The sequence below is a fragment of the Alternaria arbusti genome, assembly GCF_024043155.1.
Source record: "Alternaria arbusti strain BMP 1465 chromosome Unknown scaffold_1, whole genome shotgun sequence".
In the NCBI taxonomy this organism is placed as follows: Eukaryota; Fungi; Ascomycota; class Dothideomycetes; order Pleosporales; family Pleosporaceae; genus Alternaria; species Alternaria arbusti.
In genome coordinates, this window is record NW_026249941.1 from 921136 (window position 1) to 947655 (window position 26520).

Sequence of the window (26520 nt, forward strand, 5' to 3'; positions counted from 1 at the left end):
TTGCACAAGTTGCATGACACCAGCCCCACACACACTGTTCTTGGTCAACGTTTGCTCTATATGGGGTTCGATGGGAATACTTACACCGCTCCAAGCAACAGGATGCAAACTGCCGCAAGTCGGATCTTCCAATGCATCTGCAGCTGGTATATCACCGGTATGGGTGTGGCGAGAATAACAAAGTCTAACATGAAACCGCTGGTTGAAACAGAGAAGTAGAAGGGTACCTGCTCCACACACTCGACCAGGCGGATTGGTGCGTACTCAAACGTCGTCCAAATAATCTGCGGATGTCGGCATTGGAACAGCATCGCAAACAAGAAAGATACCATCCACACCGCCACGACGATGATCAAAACATTGTTAACGAATAGAAACCGCGGATAAACCCAGAATACGCGACGGTAGAAGCATAGTATAGAGCACTTGGTAAATCCCAGGGAAGCTACTGAAAGCAGTTGCAGGGTATAGTTGACCTGTAGCTGTGAGTAGTTGTGGAGTTGGCTGGAAGAGGTCTTTACCTTCTCGAATACCGCTAGTTGCTTGGTGAATATCGGGCCATCAGGACCGTTTATGTTTGTCTGATGCTGGGCCATTTCTCCAAGTTCGGCGCCTAGAGCTGAGTGAGACAACGGCGATTTCATCATTCGGTAGTCACTGACCAACAACCATCGCAGCAGCCATACCGACTACACATATCTGTGTGGCCGTGAGTCAGCGTTTGGTTGAAGGATTCTTCGCGTCGCTTACCAAAGCTGGGACTATCAGCACATCGTCAATACCAGGTTTATTGCCGGTCTTCGTATGCGCCCAAAACCTCAACAACACCGAGGCAATAGCGAACAGCGCTAACGTCAACGCTAATGCGATGAACTTGGCAGCGCTCCACGCCATGCAGCTCCTTCTGTACTGTATGCAGTAGATAGTGCACGTTCGCTTAGGCAAGAATGAGGCACAGCACTCCAGCTTCTGATCCACCGGCGTGTCGCGATCTGTACGTGGTTGCTGCGATAAGAAAAATGTTCCGTTCGGGTTGATATGTTGTGCAACAAGCGTGAAGCATGGAGAAAGACAGCCGTAGGAGGTACCTATGAACTTTCCCTCGTAGGGTCGCGCCGCAGCTGACTGTGCCGCAACCGTAAGCAAGCCGGCATGCCACGCACGGCTACAAGCAAGGGCTTGCTAATTCATTACCACTCCAGCGGAAAGCATTATCCCACCTTTCGTCCGGTGCCGCTTTACCCAATGTTCAAGCTTGTGATTGTTCGTACAGCGGGCGAAATGTTAAAGCATTGTCAGTTAGAGAAACATAGCAGCGTCATTCACAATCCTACATTTGGTTTCAAGCACAATGTCGTATCGCAACAAAGAAACAGATGAGGCTGATTCCACATACGTTCTCTCCGATGACGAGACTATGCCTTTCCGAGGGATGAGGACGCACAGCCATAGGCCTCGATCTCTCCAGTCATTCGTTGTCGTCGCGGCTATCGCAATTGGATACATTGTCCTAGGAGCCCTCTACATCAGTCTCCGAGTTCAACATTCGCGCCTGGAGTCGGAGGCTCGCAACTGGAGACCGGAGCTCTTTCCTTGTATGTCGTGTCAATCTCTGCTGCTTGTCTGTACTGATTTTATTGTCAGCTCTTGCCGCATCAAGTGCGTATCGCAAAGACACTCGTGTGTTCCCATTGACCGTAGCGGGAACACCGTTTGCAGGCTTTCCGAGCGCAGAACTCGATCATGCGTGGCATGAACTCCTGGAAGGTTTGCATGACCGCAAAAGCCGAGACTGATTTGTAGCTAAATTACACGACTTGATAGGTACTATCATCAAAGTCTCCGAAGAAGACTTGGGTTACTACAATGTCACGTCTTTACCCCTAGCTGACGGCTCCGGCTTCGCATCTGAGATCTTCATGACACATGAGCTGCATTGCCTTGTAAGTACGTCTATCAATTTGCAGTCTCACAATGGAGATTGACATCAAGACAGAAAAAGATCAGGCAGTGGATATATAAAGAGACTTATTTTGAGGACGTGCAAGGACTGTCTCGCAATGAATTGGAGCGGCACGTCAGTAAGTCAAGGCACTTATTGAAACAGCCACGTGTTCCGAACTGACATTTCTCGAAGACCATTGTATAGAGACTCTGCGCCAGGGCATCATGTGTAGAGGTGATGTGTCGCTCGGAACGTACACATATCTCTCTGGAGGGGGAAATGATGTGACAGCGCGAAGCTGGGCAACACACCAATGCGTGGATTTTGATGCCCTTATGGGGTGGACTAAATCCCGTGCCATTGATATCTTCGCAGATGGGGTTCTAATGAAGCCCGAAGATGTGGGCCCAGAGCACATCACTGAGAGAACAAAGCCGCATTGATCTTCGCACGTGTGTCGTAAAGTCGCATATCAACTCTAGTTATCTATTATTCACAGCCCTCGCGTCTCATTGACAAAGTTTGCATGAAGATCATGATTGTGTAGGGCCTCTGCCCTGGAAATGCCCCACTCATTAGCCCAATCGCTCAGCTCGTCAAAGTTCCTGCATGTTCTCTCAGTCTGCCATCCAGAAATTCCTCGTGCGGTGTAGTTCATCATCTCCAAATTAGAGTCGGCGAGACAGATAAGTGATTGCCGGAGGTATTCGAAGCAGTGTCGCACATGGTGATGGCTGGTGCGGTGGTTCTTCTCCCTCGATTCATCACCCATCTCCTCAAGTTTGCCATCTACGGAAGCCCAGAAAGCTTGACGTAGCATGTTCTAGAACACCTTCAGTCTCGTGAGAGCTGGAAAATAAAGTGGAGGTACTTACAAGGCAGTGCAATTCGTGAAAGGCAGCAATGCCAGCTACGTTTGGTGCAAGGACTGGATGCTGAACGAAACCAAGCTTCTCCGGGAACAGAGAGGCCCATGCAGCGTCACTCTCCTCATTAGGTCTTTGGGGAAATGTTTTGTCGAACTGCATGTAGTAGTGAACATCGCCAGCTGGGACTGCACTCTTTTAGTAGTGTATTTGGTTGACAAACGTGTTGGTACTCACGTATAGTAGTCGGAACTTCAGTCGCATTCCGAGAGCCCAGTGTATATCCAGTACTCAAGGCCCCAAGCACGGACAATGCGACAATAGAGCCCTTAGCAATCTTCCGCAGTCGCGACTGAGACCTGTTCACAGGTTCCATGGCATCAACACCATCTTCCGAAGAAGAGACAGGTAGGTATCCTTCGCGTTTTGCCATGTTGGAGACCTCGAGGTTGCACGATCGAAGGCGTGTAATGGTCGCAGAGCGAGCGAGTTCTCGTCCACGCGTAATCTGATCACGGCTTCGACTGCCGCATGTATTTGGAGCGCACAAAAGGTATTCGATATCCTTCCAACGAATGGCATAAAAGCAGCAAGTATTCGACCGGTGCACTGGGTCAACCCGTAAGCGTTCTGCAAGGAGACTTCCCAAACAGAATATGCGAGCGTCTGTCATTGATCAACCCTGCATGCGGATGCAGTCGGCAGGCCACGCGAGTGGCGCGAAGAAGGAGATAAAGCTCGGCTGTTGTGTCACCGTCCATTAACTGACTCAATCGGTTAGTCGCTTGCGCCGCCATTGCGGCACAGCAATCCCATAATGACAACAGATGCGGTATATCCGGAACTATTCAACTTTCGCATCGCGACGAAGGAACAGTTGCAGTAGCTCATTGACGTGTACGATGCAATGCAATGCGATGCTATGCGACGTGATCAGAGGAATAGATGGTCCGACGAGCCGTGATCATGTACCAGTATAGAAGTTCAACGCAGTCCATGCCCAGGGGACGGCGAGACGCTCTGATAACACGTTTGATCCAAATACTTCCGAGTTCCATCAAGTCACTATCACACTATCAACTATGCGTTTCAATTCCTTGGTTCTTGCCGTCTTGGCGTCCAGCGGCTTCTATGCCAGTGCCTTGCCCGTTGAGCCGAAACGAGGTAAGCCGAGATCTAAAGTTGGCGGTCAATATGTCTTACTGAAACGCGAAACAGATGCTGCTGCTGTTGCCAAATCAGAGGCAGCTCCAGGCTTCAAGCCCGTGATCGTATGGGAGCACAAGAACAGCGACGATGACGACGGCATGGTGTATCAATGGCGTCGCAAGGAGTAAAGAATCGGGAATGAGACCATCAAAAGTCAAGAACCACCGTCTTCGGTACTGAATGGAGGGACCGTCTCGATCCCGATCGTTAAGTTGAGCAAATGGAATGAACTCATAATGTAACGCTCAATACAGACACCATGCTCTGAATGAATTGGACTCAGCTGTATTGTTTGCATGCCCCACTTACTCTTTCCACACTACCTCAACGATTGATAACGTCGAGCCTGGTGGTTGATATACCTCTCGCAACTGATACCTGGTATCAATTTTCTCGAGTAAGCCTTTCCAATCATTCAGATCGCGCTCTTTGGCATTTCCAATTTCCAACATAGTTAGATCCATGGCCCTGTGAGTCCTTGGTGAGAAGTACGCTGGCGTGAAGAGCTGCATACACGTACCTTAGCTTACGATCAAGATCATTGGGAAGCGCGCCAGGCGGAGGCATCAGCATATCCATGATCAGCAGCCTGGCGCCTGTCTTCAGTGCCGGTATCAACGCCTTTAACGTCTTAGTGCAATATTTGTCTGGCCAATTGTGCAATGTGTGTCGGTAGTAATAGACCTCAGCACCTTTTACTGGCTGCTCATCGAAGAAGTCGTGAGCCATGAACTCCACATTCAGGCCTTCCAATAATCTCGCATTCGCAACCACTCCAGGCAGATCTTGCACAATGAAGTGAAGGTCAGGGTACTTCCGCGCTAGTGCAAACGCTGCGTCGCCGTGAGAGCCACCGAGGTCGACCACCGTACCAGATGGCGTTGCAGCCCAGGGATATCCGTCCGTCAAGTGACATAATGATAAGCCGTCGCCCTTGGTAAAGAAGCTCATGGCGCCACCAAAACGACGTGCGCGCTGCGGGTTCTGCGCTAACACGGCATGAAGCGGCAAGTTGGTATCATTGGCGAGCGCGAATCCCTGGGAATTTGGTCAGCTTGGATCGGTAAGTCGCTGTATGAGCTCACTGTTTCAGTAGGCTCCGCTGCCTGAGGCCATTTTGTGAGCGCGTCGACCACTTTATGGGCTGCAGGCCACATATCGTCCACTGACGCGCCAATCCAGTCTGCTACGCAGGCATCGTCCGCGATCTGTCTTGACGCTGCAGAATGGGCTATGACGCCGTACCTAGGCTCTTTGAAGATGCGATATGCAATGCCGAGGCGAAGGATCCGGGCTATGGCTCCTTCGTCCATGCCAATGACAGTTGCCAGGCGGTTAAAAGTAATCTCCCCATCCACCGGTACCTTGGATGCAATATCGAACCGAGAGATGAGCTGAAGATATACCAGAACATTGTGCTGCAGCTGAGTTAGAAAACTGACATATGTCTCAGACACGGATGGTGCAGATACGGACGTGGTGGTTGAACAGCAAGTCTCGAGGATGCTGTAGGAGGTCGTTTAGCTCTTGGCTGGCGCGAAGAACAACGGTACGTGAATGCTCAATGTCAGGCTGCAGTCCCAGATCCGAGGGGCTCTCAGCATGGAACGAAGGATGTGGTAAACCGTTCTGGTTGAGGTAATCGTCGATACGCTGGGTATGTTGTGCTACTTGGGCTGCCAGCTCTGCTATGCGGCTCTGCGTTCCAGTCATGGTGCGTAATACACGATAAGGTCATCTCTCAACAAGGACGTTGACCGCATTTATAGCCCACACATGTGATGCGTGGAGCATAGTCATCCTAGCTTAGCTCATGTGGACATATTAGGTATGCTCTCAGAGCTGCTTGACCAGGCGCGATGACTGCGCACAGATACTTCAATCCATGGATGTGTGCCCCCACCTGATCGAAGATAACATCAGTATTCGCTGTCAGAAGATGTGCGATCAAAACTCCTGCTTATAACTAGATTTATCTGTCGTTGTAGCGCAGATGACCTCGCTGTGTGACTTGTGCGTAAGTTGGTAGATTGAAGGTTCTGGGTCACGGAAAGGGTGAACGCCTGGGCCACCATCCCGAGGTCTGGATACAGTGGGGCAACCAATCAGGAAGCGCTTTTGTCCGAACCGCTAGCCGCCGCGGAATCCTCCACCCCCTCTTTGCGAGATGTACACAATCTTGGAACGCTCACCAAAATCATCATTGCAGTAGCGCGTAAGCTAGTCTATCATCCTTTGCAAGGTTTCTGGATAGACCGGAGACGGGAGGTATATCGAAGATGATACGAGCAGACCGTAACGTCGGTTAATCACTTGGGTATGATGAAGATGGGTGGCCTAAGAGAGGCGCAATGCAGCCTCGGACGTACACATCATCCTCGCATCAATTGCTTGTCGCGCTTTTCCCTTTACTGTGCCGTGATGACCGCACTGTATGGCGTTATAAACGCAGGGATGTACCGCCCTCCATCCTTTGCGGCACGGCGGTCAATACCTAGGTATGGAACACGAAACACTTTTACCAACTTACACCGAACAGTCAAAACAAGCCCATGTTGATCCGGACTACGATCGTGATGCTCTAGAAGACAGTGGCAGGATCTATAAGGATCGGAAGATAAGGACGAAATCGCCTCTTGTGTTGAGCTTCTGTCTCTGCTTGATCAGCCTACTCACTGGCTTCTTTGCGAGCTCGTTGTTAGAGAAGACAAATCGAGACTCTGCAAAACATATTTGCAGCGCACCTTCTATACGGCGCGAATGGCGAAGTTTGAGCGACTCGGAGAAAGACGTATACGTCGATGCTGTACGGTGTCTACGTACGAAGCCCTCGCGCATTGGGATGAACCATACGCTTTACGACGACTTTGCCTACGTGCATTTCCAGTCTAATAAAGAAAGTAAGCATACTTACACCGAAGAAGAAATACTCGGCTGCTTATGTTTCCTGATAGTACATTTCGCGGCGGCATTCCTTTCCTGGCACCGTTATCTCATCCATACCTATCATCAGCTCCTCGTGAACGAGTGCCATTACGCTGGAGAACTCCCGTGAGTGCGTGAGCCAGAGATGACACATCTTACTAACGTCATTCAGATACTGGGATTGGACGCTCGACTGGCAGAACCTCGCCGCTGCGCCAGTGTGGGATCTCGACCATGGTTTCTCAGGCAATGGTCGTGAAAGCTCAAAATCCAGTGTTCTCTTCCCGCGCTCACATTGCATTGAAGATGGTCCATTTGCAAATTTTGAAGTCGCCCTTGCAGATGCTACGTACGCGCCGCATTGCTTGACGCGCGACTTTGGCTCTTTCAAGGATGAGCCTGTCGCAAATCTATCGCAGCATCTTCGTCCGAGTGCTATCGAAGCTCTTTTGGTAGAAGACGACTACTACAAGTTCCTCGTACGATTTGAAGATGGAGCGCACATCGCTATACCTAAGTTCATCATGGGAGACTTTCGATTGTTTACTTCACCTAATGGTACGTCGGTTTAGCTTTGCTGGCTTGCGGTCGATCGCTAACACCTTGAAAGACCCAATATTCTTCCTTCACCATGCGCAAATTGACAGGATCTGGTGGAAGTGGCAGCAGTATGGCCCGCCACGGCGACAGAATATGTATACAGGCAGCTTCAAGCCTAGGTCGGAGGAGCAAGCAAGTCTCGATGACATCGTCTCGATCGGAGGTCTAGCACCGGATGTCAAAGTCTCGGACATCGTGGATGTACGATCGGGCATCTTTTGTTATACGTACTAGAACTGCCATACCTAGAACGATCAATACGATGATGGAGTGGAAAATGCCCTAGGATCCGCTCAAACCCCAACTGTTACAACGGCCCTGTAGTCACGACTGCTGGCTGCTACATGCATCAACCCAATCACAGGATACTGTAGACATGGGATGATGAGAAAATGATGGAAAATTATTCGTTTGTTGATTCTAATGTTAGATGTCTTCTAGATAAACACGCTTGTACAAGGACAGAAAAAGGGGAGCTCGCGAGCACGTCCCATCCTTGACGTCACCCGCTTGGCTATGCGGAACTCGAGCCGCGTCGTGAGCTCTGACTATCCTCCGCAACCAAACCACCGTTCGTTCAAACCTGCTCTCGACTTTCTGTTACACCCTTTCTTTCTTTTAACCTTATCCACTCTGCCAAGTCCTGCTGGCTTCTCGTCATCGATTCGTATCGCTGGCCGTCAATGGCGGTGTCGTCATGACCCTGCAGGTGCAGATACCAGTAGAGGACACCAACAAAGAAGCCGCCGCCGACGATATTGCCAAGTAGTGCAGGAGCGATACCTTTCCAAACATACATGCCGATGGTAATGTCTGGTGAGCCATGGAAGATGGCATTGGGTATCAAGAACATGTTGGCGACGACGTGATCTGATACACAGTCAGCTAACTTGTAGATATGCACACGAATGTGTGGTACTCACCGAACCCCAGGGATACGAACGCAAACGTCGGCCACCATATCCCCACTACCTTGGAAACATAGTCGCGACCCGAACACCCGAGAAAGCAGGCCAGACAGACCAACCAGTTGGCGCCGATGCCTTTGAGAAAGATTTGGTACCACTCTGGCTCGACTTGCTTCTTGTAAGCAAAGTGGAGCGACTCTTCTCGATATAGTTTTCCGTCGAATAATCCACCGTCTATCACAACAGGTCAGCTTCAAACTTCCAAGTCGCTGCTGCTATCAGAGACTTACATCCGACGATCACACAAGACACGAACAAACTTCCTGCGAGATTCCCAAAAAAGGTTACCACCCAATGCCTCAACATCCGCCAGATGCTGAGTCGTCGATGTAACGCAGCAACGGTCGTGTACATGAAGCTGCCAGTACACAGGTCGCTGCCAGTCATCTGTACGATAACTAGACCGTACGGAAATACGAGCGCGGCAATTGTCTTGATCAGGCCTGGAGCATTCTCCTGGTACCATGGCGAGGTGTTGGTCGAGATGAGCGTTGCGCATGCGAAAGACAAGATCATGCCAGCGGAGCAGGCACTGAGGAAGCTCTTGTCGACACGCATATACGCCTTCTTGACGCCCATGCGCGAGACTATCTCGAAAGACTCCTGAGGAGTATAGGCATTGTTGGTTGGTTGGTGCATGTTGTGAGCCCGGTGTTGATATGGCATCGATGAAAGAGTTGTCGGGACTGCATTAATAGGTGTTGCTGTCCCAGAGGAGGGGTTCGATTGGACATGCATTGGCAAGAGGTTATGAGGCAATACAGGTCTTGGTGATGTTGATCTGTGGGCCATGTTGATGTCGTGGCTGAGGCGATTCGTAACGGAACTCACGACGCTGAGCAGCGGAGCCGAAGCAAAGTAATCAGAGTTTCAGCACCGATGAAGAGACGGAAGTATCCATCAAATTAAATACAGGAAGTCAAGTGTGACTCCTTACAACCACCCATCCCGAAAACCATCCGCGCGATCTCCACAACATCACCGAGGACCGAAACACCTACGGATACAAAATGGTTCAATTTTGGCGCGCAAACACCTTGCTTATCACAAAGATGACAAAAAGTGCCAAATAGGGAATGCGGTACCGCAGGCTTGCGGCTCAATCCAAGACCTTGGCGGCTCAACCAGCGTCAATGAGGCCGAGAAGTTTGTCGCCAAGGTGTCTGGGCGCAACGACGCACGAGAAAGAGCCGCAACACTACCACTGCACCCGACGGTCGATATAATGGTGATGTGAGGGTGTGAGTAATCGTCTTCAACTTTGGGGCCCCGCACACACTCCGCATACACTCCGCATACACTCCGCATGTGAAAGAAAGGAGTGGCTGCGCAGGCACAACACAAGGTTGGGCATCATGCTCTTTTCGGGCGACCTGCCACACTATCGTCATAGAGCGCCTGTATAGTCATAATACACCGATCTTGGTGTACCGACTGCTAAGGTATGTAGTGTGAGTATACAACAATCTTACACGTGGCATGGAGCTCATTTCCTTCGACATCTCGTGCTTTCGCAGCTCTCATGCGGGTGCTGCATCTGGTTTGGCATAGCCGCCGGGAGCGACATGATCCTGTGCCCAAGATTAGAAAGAAGCTTCTGGGAGACGGTCCCGACCGTAGTGGCTTCGAAGCGTGAAGCCTTGGGATCGATTCGCACTTCATCTTGAAAGCGGAGTCTACTAATGCAACTGCCTGCCTTCTTGACCCATTTACTTACCTTATGCGCTGCTGTAGCCGTCGTAGCTTGAGGATCACTGCGGGTTTTATTTTCCAATGCTCTTTGTGTACCAAATTAATCTATCTTGCAGTTGCAGAGGGTATCGGGGCAGGGAAGGCGCGTTCGAATGGGTTGGAGACGACTCCAGAGCGAACAGATCGTAGCTAAAGTGATCGTGATTATGATGAGCGATGACGAGCCTCGAAATCGGAGATGAATCTGGCATTCGCGGTCATTTTGCGGAGGGTTGATGATGACCGCCCCGTGTGTCCTCAAGGAGCTTAGTGTTATCGATAAGACTAGCGTGAACTGGACGCGTCGACGCGCTCAGTCAATTAACGGCAGGCGCGCCCCAATCATCGCCAACTTTTCCCTTCTTTCCTCTGTCGTCCCACCCCGCAATTGTCTTTCTATCGCATATCAACATGGCATCCCGACCGGAAATCAAGGAGGAGGATGAGTCGGGTTTCTGCAAGTTCTTCCGCAACTTGCCTGAGAAAGACGATGAGACGGTGCGCATCTTCGACCGCGGCGACTACTACAGCGCCCACGGCGAAGATGCAAAGTTCATCGCAAACACAGTAAGTGCATGCGAAAGCATTGGCTTATGTTCAGTATATTGAAACGCTATTAGGTATACAAGACCACAGCCGTCATCCGAAAGCTGGGACGAGAACCCGGCCTCGAATCTGTCACCATGACTATCACCGTATTCCGCAACTTCCTCCGCGACGCACTCTTCAGACTCAGCAAACGTATCGAGATATGGCAATCGACTGGCAAGCGCATGGATTGGAAGGTGGTCAAGCAGGCCTCACCCGGCAACCTGCAAGACCTGGAGGACGAATTGGGAGGTCAGATCGAGAATGCGCCCATCATATTAGCGGTCAAGGTGTCCGCAAAGGCATCGGAAGCACGCAATGTGGGTGTATGCTTTGCAGATGCAAGCGTACGGGAGCTCGGTGTTACAGAATTCCTTGATAACGACCTCTACTCCAACTTCGAATCGCTGCTCATCCAGCTCGGCGTCAAGGAGTGCCTGATACAAGTCGACTCTACCAAGAAGGATGTGGAGCTGGGCAAGCTTCGGACGATTGCCGACAACTGCGGGTGCGCTGTGGCAGAGCGGTCGCACGCAGACTTTGGCACAAAAGACATCGAGCAGGATCTGCCGCGGTTACTCAAGGATGAGCGAGCAGCCGGCTCGCTGCCGTTGACAGACCTGAAGCTAGCTATGGGCTCAGCTGCATGCCTAATCCGGTATCTAGGGGTCATGTCGGACTCGTCGAACTTTGGACAGTACCAGCTCTACCAACACGACCTCTCGCAATACATGAAGCTCGACGCTGCCGCGCTGAAGGCACTCAACCTCATGCCGGGACCACGAGACGGCGCGAAGAACATGAGCTTATACGGACTGCTCAACCACTGCAAGACACCCACCGGTAGCCGACTGTTAGCACAATGGCTCAAGCAGCCGCTCATGAACGTCGAGGAGATTCAACGACGACAGCAATTGGTGGAAGCCTTCGTCAACGATACCGAGCTAAGGCAGACGATGCAAGAGGAGCATCTGCGGTCAATACCGGATTTGTACCGTCTAGCGAAGAAGTTCCAACGCAAAGTCGCAAACCTGGAAGACGTCGTGCGCGCGTATCAAGTCGTCATCCGATTGCCGGGCTTCCTCAGCTCCCTCGAGGCGGTCATGGACGAGCAGTACAAGGAGCCGCTTGATGCGGAGTACACGGATAAGCTCCGCCAATACACAACGGCATTTGCAGGCCTGCAGGACATGGTAGAGACGACGGTGGATCTCGAAGCGCTCGACAACCACGAGTTCATCATCAAGCCTGAGTTTGATGAGTCGTTGAAGACCATCCGAAAGCGCCTGGACAAGCTCAAGCGCGACATGGAGTCAGAGCACATGCGTGTGGGCGATGACCTCAACCAAGACACCGAGAAGAAGCTATTCCTAGAAAACCACAAAGTCAACGGCTGGTGCTTCCGACTAACCCGCAACGAAGCAGGCTGCATCAGACAAAAGAAGCAGTACCAAGAGATCTCTACACAGAAGAACGGAGTCTACTTCACCACCAACACACTACAAGAAAAGCGACGAGAATTCGATCAGCTTTCAGAGAACTACAACCGCACTCAATCCGGCCTCGTCAACGAAGTCGTCTCAGTTGCATCGTCCTACGTTCCTGTGGTCGAGAAGCTCGCCGCCGTCCTCGCACATCTCGATGTCATTGTTTCCTTCGCCCACGTCTCCGTCCACGCACCCACCTCATACACTCGACCTACCATGCACGCACGCGGCACCGGCAACACCGTCCTCAAAGAGGCGCGACACCCTTGCATGGAGATGCAAGACGATATATCCTTCATCACAAACGACGTCTCTCTCGTTCGCGACTCGAGCGAGTTCCTCATCATTACCGGTCCCAACATGGGTGGTAAATCCACATACATCCGGCAAATTGGTGTCATTGCCCTCATGGCACAGATTGGTTGTTTCGTCCCTTGCTCAGAAGCCGAGCTCACGATCTTCGACTGCATCCTGGCTCGTGTAGGCGCGAGCGACAGCCAGATCAAGGGTGTGTCAACCTTCATGGCAGAGATGTTGGAGACAGCAAACATTCTCAAGTCTGCGACAAAAGAATCCCTCATCATCATCGATGAGCTTGGTCGTGGCACAAGCACATACGATGGTTTCGGTCTCGCATGGGCCATTTCTGAATACATCGTCAAGGAGATTGGCGCTTTCGCGCTGTTCGCTACGCATTTCCACGAGCTGACTGCGCTGGTGGACACCTACCCACAAGTCCAAAATCTACACGTCGTAGCACACATATCTGAAGGCAGCGCTCCTGCACCCGACGCCGACGGAGACGCAGACATGGACGCCGCCACCGCCGTGCAAAAGAAACGCGAAGTCACCCTCCTATACAAAGTCGAACCCGGTTTCTCCGACCAGTCCTTTGGTATCCACGTCGCAGAGCTCGTTCGTTTCCCACAGAAAGTCATCAAGATGGCAAAGCGAAAGGCCGACGAACTGGAAGACTTCGCTGGAAAGCACGAAGAGGGTTACGTTCAAGCCAGTAAAGAGGAAGTGGAGGACGGAAGCCGAATGCTCAAGGAGGTACTGGTGAAGTGGAAGGAAGAGGTAGAGAGCAAGGGGCTGACGAAGAAACAACAAGTCGAGAGGATGAGGGAGCTGGTCAAGGGAAACCCAGAGCTTATGGCTAATGGGTTCTTCAAGGGTATTCAGGCCTTGTAATCTTGAGTATGCAAGCCAACGGTGTTTCGGGATGTAGTAAAACTCTGTACCCGGATAAGAGGCCTGTCGTAGCTTTAGTCAGATTCGTGAGCGTATTAGCATGATACCAGTAATTTACATGTACCACCTATTCCCTAGTCCTCAGTATAGGCATCGAAGATGTCTGAAAGTTCAACATGGGAAGCCGTACAATGTGATACCATATGGGAGATTTGTGGAGAACAGGAGCAGTTTGCATCGATAGCATTACGCGCAGCTCAGCAGCTGGCTATCTTGAGGAGTAGGAGACTTAAATCACGACCATTACTATCGTACGCGGTCCCTTACGTCTGGGCTCATACCCTTGATACTGTGCCAAATAGTCTTACTCTTAAGATGATTCGTACGCAGTCTGGGACACTCCTGCGAGACTGATACTTGCAGTGGAAGGCTTGATGGCAACTCCATTAGAATGCGTGCCAAACAACCAGACCTTCGCTCTCACCCACATCACCTCTTCAACTCCGCAAACCGTCTGGAAAGCTCATCCACATCCGGAATCTTACCCAGCCCGTCCTCTTTCTTAGCCGGCTTCTTCGTATTCGCCTCGCTCTTCGCTACTTTCGCCGCCGCACTGCCCGGTAACTTCAACCTCGGCGCGACATTATCTGTACTGGGGCTGGGCGGAACGACTCGCAGCGGACTTTGTGGACCAAGCTTCTTGGGTGTCGAGGCTTTCGCCAGCGCTTCCCGCTCTTCTGCCTTTTTGCTCGTGCTGTCGTCGGTCGATATGGGATCTTCGAGATCGGCGTCTGCTTTCTCTGCTACGCCACCTGATGGCTCGTCGTCGTCGTCGTCGTCTTCGTCTTCGTCTTCGCTCTTGGCGGTGCCGTATGGTACACCGTAGAATCTCGCAATCTCCGTCATGTATGCCTCGACCAGCTCCTCCTTCGGTGTCTCAACCTTCAGCTTCTTCATGACCCGTTCCGCAACACCCTCTCCCTCCATACTAGCGACTGCGACATCCTTCCCGAACTTGTCCACCAACAGCGCCCTCACGGTATGCAGTTCCTTGATCTCGGTTCGCGGCGCGGCGTATATTATGCTGCGGACGGCTTCTTCTAGCGCTGGGTCGAGGAGGGTCGAGGTGGATGCGGAGGTGGTGTTTGAAGAGGATACTTGCGATTCGAGGAGTTGGGAGCGCGCGAGGAGGAGTTCGCAGTAGAGTTCGAGGATCTCGTGCAGTTCGGTCGTGATGTCGGTGCGGATTATGTTTTCGACGCGTATGCGCGCTGATTGCACTTTGCCGACCTACATAGACGTCAGTTCTGGGACCTAGAGGAGAGTGTGGTGGTATTGGATACGCGCAGTTGCCTTGCGCCTGGGCGAGGCGATGCGACAATTGCTTGTAAGGAGCTACCGACGTACCTCGATCAGTTGCGCCATTTCTCTCCTTTGTTGCTTTACTTTGGCGCTGTCTTTCTGCTGGACCATGCGTAGTCGCGATATGGACAGCTTGAGCTGTACCTTGAGCTTGTTCTGCCCCGCATTAGCTGGCAGTCGCGATGGCAGTATGTGGTGTCGCCATGGAACGTACGACTAACGAGACTGAAGGCGCCATCTTGTATATTTGGCGATAGTATCTGAGTACGTGTAGTAATTGCAGTTACGGCGTCGTTGATTGTCGTGTCGGCGTCTGGTGTTGGCTGGAGCTAGTGGTTGGGCTGGGACGTGGAGGCGGGACACGCGCAGGCGTAGGGATGTCTTGGTGGGGTTCAGCGGCTTGGGTCGTGGCGGTGCACGGGGTGACAATGACATCGCGCGTGAAAAGAGACCACACGTAGACATACATAGCCATCGATCTTTCGCTTCAACGGAACCCATTCAAAGAAGGCTTTTTATAGAAGGACTACACCTTGAAAGTGTGAATTTGAGTTGAACCATATTCGGCTTGCACACTACGACCCGTTTTCCCAAGCAACGTCGCCTTGCATGTTGCCTCATCCCTGGTACTCTTCTTGAGATCAGAGCAATGTTACAATTTCTGTATCCATCTCTTCAAGCATCTCCTTGAGACGATCATTGTACTTTTCCGTAAGCCCATCGACATGGTAGCCTTCCACATACTCAGGATCTCCTGGTCGGAGAGTAATGGCCCACCACCCAGCGTAATGTACATCGACGATGCCAAGGCGAACATAGTGATCTGGACGATCTTTCTCCATCACAATCAGCGCGCGTTGCCGATCGCCTGGCCATATAGATGGCCCTTGTTTGAGAGCGAGAAATAGCAGACACAGCCGAGCTTGGATGTCATGACAGGGAGCCAGTCCCACGTCGTCCCATTGGGGATTATCATGGGTCATTTCGTTTGATCCCGGTGAAATTCTTTCATTTATTGCTTCCTCGAGCGATATTGGCACATCCAATCGGTGTCGGATGTCCCAAAAACTGATCAGAGGGCAGCGTAAAGTGATCGCAGCTTCAGTGATAGCACCGGAAACGGTCGGCCCATGCACTGTATAGCGGACTTCGAGGATCTCAACATTGGAAAGAACCGTGTCCGCTACCCCCTATTCAACGCCTGCACTTATGGATGCCCAAGACCAAGTAGGTATGCTTCCAGCCATACGCTTTTTGACTGCCGCCAGCAGACCCTCGGTCCATTCAGCTTGCCCGAAACGAGTGCGCCATAGCATGTCAAAGAAGAGAGTCGATCGCCAGATTCCAGCAATATATTCATCGCCTGGTCGGAGTGACTGCATTGTCTTGGCAATTGCGGCGATTGCTGGCAAGCGATCTTTGCTGTAGGTAAGTCTCCGTTGGCTGTACAACCTCACCATCTCATGCCATATCGCTGTAAGATTCGAATCTTTAGATTGGAGCTTCTCCGTCGCGCGACTTATCATATTGAGATCATGGATCGATGTTGATATAACCTCTTCTCGCTTTCGACCTTGGGACTTGACTGCGCGTCGACATTGCCATATAATCTCGTTGGGACCAAAGTGTACAACGCGGGGAGATAATACAAGCTCCTGGAACACCCATGCTCGTTTTAATAGCGGCCACGTAATGCCCGAGTCTTTTAATGGCCGTACATACACTCCTGGGTGGCCTGGTAGTGGCTCTCCCCGAAAGTCGGGATCAGCAGTTCGAAAGAAACCCTTGGTAGCGTTCTTGGAATCCGATGCGGCGACCGTGAGGAACGCGTTCGCATAAATGTCGGCCATGGTCGCAGACTGACTGCGCCAGTCTTCGTCGCTATCTTGAATAATACACAGACTGTCGATCCATAAGTAAGAAACCTTGAGAATTCGGCAGATAATAACGGCGTCCTTGAAGGTCGCGGGGAGGCTGCCCATGGGAATGCCTTCATTCGAGTGTTCAATGAAGTTAGACTCTGTCGTCCGGAGTATACCCTCACCAACTCCCCAGCAGTGACTCAGACAAACGTATTGCGCGGGACTTATATCTCGTAGAAGGAGTAGCCGATCTTCTTCGATTTTGAGGAATCTTGCGCTTGTTTGACTGCTGAGGTGTGCGCTAAGAACTGATTTAGCGCAACCATCGTGGCTCTTTGAGCAGTCTTCCAGCCAACTCCCAATGGCTGAGAAAGTGCTGTCTGAGCCAGTCGAGCTTGGCATGAATCTTCCTGATGCTGGGGAGGTCGCTGGGGAAGTTAGTGAGCACCCTCTGGAAGCTGTCAACTCCCGTACCGCAGAGATCGAAAAGTTCCACGTCGAGCGCCGCCGATTCTCCGAAAGCCATCAACTGAAATGGCCCGCTGTATTGAATATCGCATATGGGGGCATCTGGACCTAGTCGTGCTAGAGCCCACTCCACACAAGCCAGTCGCACAAGAGATAAAGGACATTGACTCTCAGCGCCTGCTCGCAGCTGTTCAAGGGTTTCAGAAAGCTTGTCGCATACTTCGCACTTATGTCCATCGCATACAAGTTTGAAGTCTTGACTTTGCGATGCCATTGGGATTATGGTTTCAAGCCCGGTCGAGCCTTATCGGGACGCAAACCTGCGCAAATGACTTGTAACGTTTCGCCTTCTGAGCTTCAGCACGAGTATAGATGGGGAAGCGGATCTCGGAGTCCAGATTCGATCGAGCTTTGTGCGCTGTTGATAGTCATCGCTTGCTTGGATGCAATGAAGATGAACGAACCCCACACGTTCGTTGTGAATCGGCGAAACACCTGAGATGACGTCATCTGGTCTCTTCAACTTGGTCGCATCTCACCTTCCAGAATGCCAAGATCATGATCCTGTTCAGCAGGCGGGATTGGTAGGTGATTTAGTGGCAATTTGGTATTGCACATAGGTGTGACCCTTATCTTGCCTATCGATACTCATGTCGTTGGAGCAAACTATGGAAGCAGCCCATGCAGGTTCCATAGGGTTCTGGTGTATCAACTGGAACACAAAGCTGTAAAACAAATACTTTCAGTCTTTTGGCGATTGCCAGTCCATCAACTCAAGTTACGTCTATTTCGTGATAACGCAGCTGGTACATATGATCAGAAATATGCCGCTACATGATAATATTGCTTGACAGATACAGCCTTGTGTGTATCGATGCTCGAAGGATACGCTGAAGGCAGTAGGCACCGCCTGCCGGCTTAACGCACCTAGAGATCTTGATGTTCCATTGGGGTGGCCCATTTTTAGTAGACATGTGGTCGTTATGTATGATGTAGAAGCACAAAGCGGGGTGTTTCATGCACCCTCCGGTTCGTCCAAAAGCGGTACACACGTCTAACAGCAGGAAACCCAGGTTTCGACGCATATCGACTAGCACTCGAGATCCCAGGTATGATAGAAGTGATCGGCATGCAAGCAGGCGCATTAACCGACGTTTCAAGCTGACAATGCAGCTACCCACGCCCAATAGGTTGCGCCACTAGAATGTTACTCCAATCAGGAAAACTGCTGCTATCACGATGCATGATAGTACGAGAAATCTCTTTGGGCGTCGGTTTCGAGGAGCACAACCTGCGCCCGGCTTACGTTGCGCAAGCTGGTTCCTTTGTCTGCTTACCTCCTCTTCTCTGCTCACCGACTTGACCTTGATGCTCCTGTGAGACGAGCCGATTCTCCTGCACATGCTCCAGCCCGCTTCAATGCCATGGCTCCATCATGGCGCACAAGATGTAGCTTCACTCTCAGCCTTGCTGCCCTCGTCTTCTTTAACTCTCGCCTGATAGCAGCGCAATGCGAAATCCCGCCTCTGACACTCACCTGGTCGAACATCACCGTCACACAGGACGGTCTCGGTGTCGCACGTGGTATTGAACTTGGTATCGGAACTCCGCACCAGATCTTTGCTTTCCGACCGTCGACTACGCTCAACAATACGCGTATCAACAATGTTATAAATTGCGGATCTGCGAGCAACGACAGCTGCATCGGTGGTCTAGGCGGTGCTTTCGACGCGCCAAAGTCTACATCGTATGCGGTTTCGATCAAGAGCCAGTGGAATGGCAGCCAAGTCGACGCTGAGGACAGCACCGGTGCATACGTCTACTTCAACGATGATGTCGCGTTCCAAGAAAATGGCAATGTCGACGGCTTTCCATTGGTCATGGATAGTGAAGTCTGGGGAGGTGAGAATCCTGGCTTGCGTCTCGTCCAATGCGGGTTGTCGAGCTATGAATGAAGCTGACTGATGGCAGGTGTGCAATCTGGTCTACCTCTCGGAACCAACTCTTCCTTCCTCCGCGCTGCAGTCGCAGGTGGTGTCGCGCCATCTCAAGTATTTGGTCTGTGGAGTGGTAGCAGGGGCATCGATCCACATGACGGCCTGCTTGTTGTAGGAGGATACGATCGTGCGCGGGTCGACCCAGCATCCAACTTCACTACTTTCCCGATCCGCGATTGGAACCTCGAGCGCGCCTGTCCTCTACAAGTGACGGTCACAAACCTGACGTATCAGGATAAACCGCTCATACCAGACGGAAGCGATGGGCTGATTGCTTGTATTGAGCCATCGACGCAGCGCTTCGTCTTTCCTCCAGCGATTGCGCAGGCATTCGGAAACTCTACTGGCCAGAATGAGACCGCATATCCGGCGAAGATGCAATACAACGTCTCGAATCGTCCCGGCGGCGATCTCATTGTAACATTGGCAGGCGGCTATCAGTCCAGGATACCTAACAAGGAATTGTTCGCGCCACTACGCGGATCTGACGAGTACGGCCGGTATGCCATCACCAACGACAGCACACTCGAAGCCTTCGTGTCGGATACGCGACAAGATGATCCAGGCGATGTTGACAGTACCCTGGGAGGGCTCTTCTTGACCTTCAACTATCTTTTAGTAGACTACGCGAAAAGCGAGTTTCAACTTGCGCCAGCTGTCGCAGCCGATGCGCAAAACCTATCGCCGAACCCTACCACGATCTGCACACCTACCAGCATCACGCCCGCGAGCCCGGCTCCGACAGCCGAAAGTAAATCGACCAATAAAGGTGCAATAGCAGGTGGCGTTGTGGGAGGTGTTGCTGGACTGGCCGTGCTTGGAGCCATAGGCTTCCTGCTGTTTAGGCGGAACCGCCGAGCCAAGAACCCTGCTGTCAGCGAGATCGATGGGCAAACAATTGAACCAGTATCGCGGCAGCCGTCAGAGATGATGGCGCATGAAGTTACACCTGTGCATGAGATGTCTGCGAGTCGATACGCAAGTTTCCGAAAGCCTGAAGGGAGGGGATGGCATTGAGCGTGGGCGTGGGCGTGGGCGTGAGAAAAGGGGAGGCGGGCAGATCCGCTTCGGCTGTGTAATGACATAGTTCTACACTAAATTTCTGGGCGCTATCTCGAGCAGTGCATGTTCGCCCAAGTCGCCCTTATCATTCCATCATGCCTTTCGTCCTTTCATGGCAAAAGCTTCGCTTTCCTAGTCGGCTCATACACGGGAACCTTCATAGGTACCACATCGCTGTCGCGACAATAGCCCACTTCTGCCCACCTCAGCCAACCCGCATACGTCCTATTGGCACAGTCGCTGCCACGATGTTTTCTCCACAGCATACCGAGAGTGTCGCTTCCGAACAGCTTAGCCGAAAACCCGTGCCCAAGCTTCAAACACCAGCTGTCTGCCACTACTTTCTCTACAATACGCCTCGCAAGTGCTTGATCGTCTGTCTCAATCTCGCTCTCCTTGGGTAATCGAAGGCTCAGAAGATCAAATTGCCTCTGACCACTCCATCCAGTCATCTGCTCGTGTGCGAATGCCCCGTCCATCATGCTGAGCAGCCAGCACTTCTCTCTGACATACTTCGGCCCGTCCCATCCACCTTCTTCATCCACCCAGCCTTGCGCCGATCCCATGCATTGGATTTGAATCGCATAGTCGGTCATGGCTTCGTCGTTGATCACCATCTTCTCTTGTCCTTCTTCTTCTACAACAACCTCTTGTGGCACACGCATAAGCGGGACGTGGGACACCATTGGATGCGCATGTGTGCCGATCGTGTTGGTCTTGCCTTCCCAGACCTGGAGCAGGATATAATGTGCGCGTTGCACAAGCGGGTTGTTCGCTCGACACATGAGCGAGAAATTCACGATCTGCGGCTCATCTGCTCCCAGCGTGAAGCCGGCGAAGTCGTAAGGCGAATCTGCGTTGGTGATGTGTTCGGTCCAGAGACGATTTAGGTCGCCGAATTGAAGGACACCAACATCGAGATACACACCACCGTACTTCAACAGGAGCGGATAGCGGATTAGATCTGAGGTGTGTTGTGCAGCATACTGTCCGTCTAGGGTGCCGTTTGTGAATGCCGCCGGTACAATCGAGGAGGACTTGGTGTCGATGTAGTTGCCTACGTTTAGTGCAGAATTTGGCACGTTGTCAAGGACATAGATAGTCCATCCCAGTGGTGAGAAGCGGCGGTACCAAGCAAGGACGTTGCGTAGTAGGACGGGTGGGATCGTTCGGATGCCAGAATGCCAGAACGCAAATATGGACTTTGAGTCTACAAGAGGTGGCTTCGGCGACAAGAGCTCTTCGCGTAGAGGCCCTTCTGTTGAAATAGGCTCCAGAACCTTGGAGGGAATTTTTGAAGTTGCCGGAATAAACGGGTAATCCATGATTCGGCTTTATCGTAGACGGTCGATCTTGATCTTTGAATTGATCTCTTTGTTGATAGGGAACTGCATCGTCAATGCCAGGACAGCTCTAGTGATATGTAACGGGGAAGGTACGCAGGTGTCACCGTTCGCCGTCCAATAGTCATTTCGACTCATACACGCTAATCTACGCGTGACGTCATCGTGCATATATTCTTCACCAGCGTCTTGCGAAGCATCACAACGTGGTGTCGCGACAATATCACATTTTATTTGCTTGGGCAGACACGTCTGAGTAAGAGTGGTCATTCTCTGCACTCTGATCTGCCCAGGAACATGACTACAACCAGCACACGACGATGTGTACCGAATCGACGATCGAGCCCAAGAGCCAACTCTTGTAGGGTGCAAGATGATCGGATACCATGCGCTGACGATTAATTAAGTGGCTGGGGACAGGCTTGAGTCTCAAATCTTCGGTCGCTGTCTTGTCCACTCCAGTCTGTAGGGGAATTGATCACATGCGTTGGGTAAACTCACTAGAGCAACGAATAACACTCAAGGCTCCAGAGAACGCACAGCAGGTGCAGGTACGGTAACTTGGTCATTTTGACGCGAAATTGGACTCGCTTGTATTCACAGTCGTCACCGCGCCATCGAATCGCGACTTCCGGTTACCGCCAAGCACGCGACCAAATGTGCTGAGTCTAGACTGCTACCTTCACTGCCTGACTATCGTCCTCCATCGACACACCATCAACATGCAGCAACCCAGATCCGCTCTCTCGCCCCTTCCCGACATCGTGCGCGGCCCATCCGCACCGCCGCGACTACCACCTCGCCCTTCCCCACCACCGCCTGCTCCAGACTTCCTCGTCATCGGCTTGTTCGCCCTGCGACTCACCAAGCGGTTGATTGAAAGCCTCGAGTACTATCCCGGTCGTGATGCCGACATCATCTGGCTCGTTAACTTCCTCTCGCCCTTCCACAACGAATACGAACTAGCCAAGATCTCAGGTGCTCGGAGAGATGACTACCTCGCGACGTATCAGAGCATTGTCTCACGGATGAAGAAGCAGCCAAAATACCCTATGCGGTTCATGCAGATGAATCCGGATCAATCGGCGCAGCCAGCAAGGCGAGTGAGCGAGATGGAGCGACCGAGGGACATGACCGATGGTGAGTAGATCGGTACGTGTAAAAAACATGCTGCTAACATGATCCAGCGAAGAGACTGGAGATCATCAACTTCTGTGACGCAGCGGGCGAGTGGGGATCTATTCTCCCGATACCAGCGCGAGAGGCGGAGAGAATGGTCGAACTGGCTGACCGAAGGAAGATCGCAGATCTCGATGAGTCCCACAGGCAGCGGCCGCGCTATGAAGAAAGAGAGGAGTTACGAGATCACAGGCAGTCGCGATCCGAAGACAGAGAGGAGTTGCTAGATCGGAGGCCATCCCGATTCGAGCCACAGTCTTTGCCTCACGATACAAGGCGACCACTGCAAGAGGTCAGGCAGCCGGACCGCGACGACAGATATCGACTACATAATACTGGGGTGTGGCGTGGCGACGAATACCTTCCGCCTGACACAAGGCAGCAGCCAGTGGATACGAGAAGGAGACGTCGGGTATCTTTCGCGGATGATAGGCAGTACTACGAGGTAAGAGTTTTGCGTTCGCATGGGATTTGTGCACCCACTGACTTGAGTAGGATGAACGCTGTTAAGAAGATATGAGATGGCACGAGCGTTAAGACTTGAGTAACCGGGTGTGCGCTGGAATGTTGGTTTCCCAAGATGAAGGCACGATCGTGATGGGAAGATTGTCGCGGAGGTGTCTGATCCGCTTGTTCTGAGTCCGGCACATCTTGTCTACCTTGATTAGACTTGTGCAGTGTTAGCAGTGATTTGTCAAATGAAGCCATTGGATACTACCGATTGCGCAACTCATACTTTGTTTGGGTGCAATTCGTGACATGATAACGCGTCTTGAGATCCAAATCGTATTGTGACCCTGTCAACCCGCTCAACAGGCCAAAGGTCTAGGCGAGGACGCTTCACTCCTTCCATCTACAGCTCTTTCGGGACTGATCGTTCACTTTGGGGTTGGACTCGGAAGGGGTCCAGAGGAAGCGGCAAGCGCGGCTTTTCGCATGATACGGCGCAATCCAGTCTCTACCATGGTTTGCATCCCTCGCTTGAACGAACCTGACAGTCGAAAAGTCGTCTACGATAGCTTTTCAGCTTATTCCAATGTCCTGGGACAACTAATTTTGCGAGAACATCAAATCAAAATCGAAATAATTTCCAACGAGGGCACAGCGTGACTACCGCTGCGAAGCACGATCAGCTACCATCCACCGCGCGAAGAGACCAACCACCTGAAAGAATGGCGGACCGCGACCCTGCCAGCACCGGTGTTGTCGACTACTGTATACGTGGCGAGTCTAACCACCTCTATGAAGAACCAGATGTCGACGAAGACATCGTGTATCGCATTATTCCCGGAGATGCAGTGACGGACGAAGAACTGGACATATGCGCTGGTAACTTCTCTTCTGATTACGGTGTGTGGAGTTGGAGAGCGCATCTTGAAATGGGGATGATGGCCGAGTACGGTAAGTCCTCCTACGTTGTTGGAGTGTGTAGGACGGCAGCTAAGGACGTATCGCTGACTCTGATACAGGCAAACCAATACATATAAGTTGCGTAAGACTAAGAGCTCAGTGTCTACCTGAGGGCGCGAACAATATCCTAGTGACGGTTGTTACTAAAGACGATCGGCACGTTGGGCACTGCTTCGTGAGCCAGTGGATGCATGGTGACGATCGAGTGTGGTGGATAACGCAACTGCTCGTGGTGAAACGCTATCGCAACCAGAGACGAGCTACACGAGTGAGCGTCTATCACGTATCCTGATTAAGGATTTACAACTAACATGTAGTAGATGCTGCAAGCCCTGGCCATGCACTATGATATCGGCAGATCTACACAAAGGGATCTTGTCGGAATAGCAACCGTGAACCCGTATAGTCTTTGCGCTATGCTTCGCGTTTTTGGTCGCGGTATAGAAGTACTGCCGTCGAAGCCGGATTGGGAGAAATTTCGCATTCGACACACGCCGCTGCTCAGTGCCGCATGTGAGCCTATAGTCAGCGCCGCACCACTCAGCTACATCCGTAATGCCAAAGTATCGCAGGGGAAGTTAATTGCGAATACAAGGTTCTTTGTAGATCACGCTACATCTGAAGAGGCAATGAAGAGAATCATACACAGTATGAACCAGCAGGTGTCCGGGCCGTGGGAGTGGTTGTTCGGCTGCTTGGAACCTGGGCACGAATATGTGTGTATCCTTGACTATTCCTACGATCAGGAATACAAGATGGATCTAGCACTCTTCGACACGCCATCGGTTCCTAATGAGCCTTGTTTCGGAAAGCACGCTGCAAGCCCGTCGAAGGCGCTGTTTAGAGCAGCTTTTGGCAGCTCCAGGCCGCCTGAGCAGAGCCCAACTCCGGTTCGATATGCTGACATCGATCGGTACTTGCTCGAAGTGCCTGAGAGTTGCGTACTCGATCTGAACCTTAGCAATCGTGCCCATGCATCCCTGCATGGCAGTATGCGCAAGTTTATCTATGAAGCCAAAGAGCTAATTGCAAAGCATTTGCGTGTATTGCCCACCATCATGGGCGCAAAACGGATACCAAGAGACCTTCGGAGAGTCTATCAGACGGCGAACATGATCTTCCCGTTACCAGGACAGATACAGACGTGGGAAGATTTTGTGCCGTACGTGCATGAGGTCTTCGAACACGGCATTAACGCTGAAGCTCGCATGTTGATCCTGCAGGCGATTCATTTCCAGGAGCTCCGTGAGCTCGATGAGAGGGAACAAAAAGAGAGGGCGAAGCATGCCTCAGCATTAGCCAAAACGACCAGGTCGAAAGAGAAAAAAAGGTCGTTGATGGACACGAAGGAGAAGCCTGGGACTGAATTGTTAGCATACGCCGCATACTCCCTCAAAGACGAAAACGAGGAACTATCCGCAAAACCGCGAACAAAGCGTAAGCTCACGCCGACAACGCCTACAAGAAAGCCTCTGGCTCCGAGGTCTCAAGGGCTATTTGGAGCAGCCAAGGCGACAATAAACACACCAACATCTACTCCTAGATATCGGGCAGCATCAATGTTCTCTTCCTTGAGTCCCTTCCGGAAATCTAAAGGGCCAAAGTCACAGTCTCGACACTCTAGCATGGCGATGCAGGCACACAGCCCTACACCAGCCACACCCGTGACGGCACCTAAACACAACTCCAGTCCGATCGCCCACTCTACCGTCTGGACGCCAGCTTCTGTGGCTCCCATAACACCCACCTCTACAGCTTTTGTTCCTGGAGGACAAGGTGAGATACATGCCGTGACGACACCACCCACAACTCCACCATCCGCTCAATCGCAGCGGAGTCTTCCACACTACATGGCCCCGACCGTGGGCTCAATGCAACGGTACGAGACCCGCAGCCCTCAGCTTTTCTATTCCGATGAGTCTGATGGGTGCAGTAGGTCGAATGTTTTTGGCCGGCGTTCTCTAAAGAATAGTGCGAAGACGTTGGATCGGACGCAAGGTATGAGGGGATGAATCATTCGCTGGGGTTAAATGGGTTGCGAGCCATGTTGGTGACATGGTCCTCCTGGTTTCTTCGAACAGCCATTGATGAGTATTAGTTTGTGAATTCCAACAGAACAAGAGGCTGGTGGAGGATGCGGAGTCAGGAGCGATGCTACGGCTGAGTGTGCATGTGGGGCATGACGCGTCTCGATGAGCTAGTGCGTGGATGGCACCCGTGGACCTTTCTTTTCTTCCTCCTCAATCAATGTACACTTCACTTTCATGATTCGCCTAGTCGGCGCTCGAAATACTGTCAACACAAAGCCATCTCATTCTCTAGGCATA

General features: G+C 51.7%; 9 protein-coding genes across 9 annotated transcripts; 5 read left to right on the forward strand and 4 right to left on the reverse strand.

Annotated features, from left to right (window-relative positions):
* Positions 1-3893: 3893 nt before the first annotated feature.
* J4E86_000334 (uncharacterized protein) lies at positions 3894-4148 on the forward strand (the record flags this gene model as incomplete). Its single annotated transcript, XM_051440908.1, has 2 exons — positions 3894-3975; positions 4030-4148. 2 exons carry the CDS (start codon positions 3894-3896, stop codon positions 4146-4148), a joined length of 201 nt encoding a protein of 66 aa, XP_051307079.1.
* A 283-nt stretch (positions 4149-4431) lies between these two features.
* J4E86_000335 (uncharacterized protein) lies at positions 4432-5733 on the reverse strand (the record flags this gene model as incomplete). The annotated part of the gene is made up of 3 exons (XM_051440909.1): positions 4432-5058; positions 5106-5438; positions 5476-5733. The coding sequence occupies 3 exons, from the start codon at positions 5731-5733 to the stop codon at positions 4432-4434; spliced, it is 1218 nt and encodes a 405-aa protein (XP_051307080.1).
* Positions 5734-6821: 1088 nt separating this feature from the next.
* On the forward strand, positions 6822-7779 carry J4E86_000336 (uncharacterized protein; the record flags this gene model as incomplete). The annotated part of the gene is made up of 4 exons (XM_051440910.1): positions 6822-6839; positions 7034-7071; positions 7118-7503; positions 7649-7779. The coding sequence occupies 4 exons, from the start codon at positions 6822-6824 to the stop codon at positions 7777-7779; spliced, it is 573 nt and encodes a 190-aa protein (XP_051307081.1).
* Positions 7780-8122: 343 nt separating this feature from the next.
* Positions 8123-9251, reverse strand: J4E86_000337 (uncharacterized protein; the record flags this gene model as incomplete). The annotated part of the gene is made up of 3 exons (XM_051440911.1): positions 8123-8415; positions 8469-8687; positions 8744-9251. 3 exons carry the CDS (start codon positions 9249-9251, stop codon positions 8123-8125), a joined length of 1020 nt encoding a protein of 339 aa, XP_051307082.1.
* A 1404-nt stretch (positions 9252-10655) lies between these two features.
* MSH2 (MutS-like protein) lies at positions 10656-13510 on the forward strand (the record flags this gene model as incomplete). The annotated part of the gene is made up of 2 exons (XM_051440912.1): positions 10656-10811; positions 10865-13510. 2 exons carry the CDS (start codon positions 10656-10658, stop codon positions 13508-13510), a joined length of 2802 nt encoding a protein of 933 aa, XP_051307083.1.
* Positions 13511-13999: 489 nt separating this feature from the next.
* Positions 14000-15110, reverse strand: J4E86_000339 (uncharacterized protein; the record flags this gene model as incomplete). The annotated part of the gene is made up of 3 exons (XM_051440913.1): positions 14000-14800; positions 14918-15028; positions 15087-15110. The coding sequence occupies 3 exons, from the start codon at positions 15108-15110 to the stop codon at positions 14000-14002; spliced, it is 936 nt and encodes a 311-aa protein (XP_051307084.1).
* Positions 15111-18626: 3516 nt separating this feature from the next.
* On the forward strand, positions 18627-20216 carry J4E86_000340 (uncharacterized protein; the record flags this gene model as incomplete). The annotated part of the gene is made up of 2 exons (XM_051440914.1): positions 18627-19104; positions 19174-20216. 2 exons carry the CDS (start codon positions 18627-18629, stop codon positions 20214-20216), a joined length of 1521 nt encoding a protein of 506 aa, XP_051307085.1.
* A 155-nt stretch (positions 20217-20371) lies between these two features.
* On the reverse strand, positions 20372-21586 carry J4E86_000341 (uncharacterized protein; the record flags this gene model as incomplete). Its single annotated transcript, XM_051440915.1, has 1 exon — positions 20372-21586. One exon carries the CDS (start codon positions 21584-21586, stop codon positions 20372-20374), a length of 1215 nt encoding a protein of 404 aa, XP_051307086.1.
* A 740-nt stretch (positions 21587-22326) lies between these two features.
* J4E86_000342 (uncharacterized protein) lies at positions 22327-23010 on the forward strand (the record flags this gene model as incomplete). The annotated part of the gene is made up of 2 exons (XM_051440916.1): positions 22327-22744; positions 22931-23010. The coding sequence occupies 2 exons, from the start codon at positions 22327-22329 to the stop codon at positions 23008-23010; spliced, it is 498 nt and encodes a 165-aa protein (XP_051307087.1).
* Between the last annotated feature and the right edge of the window lie 3510 nt (positions 23011-26520).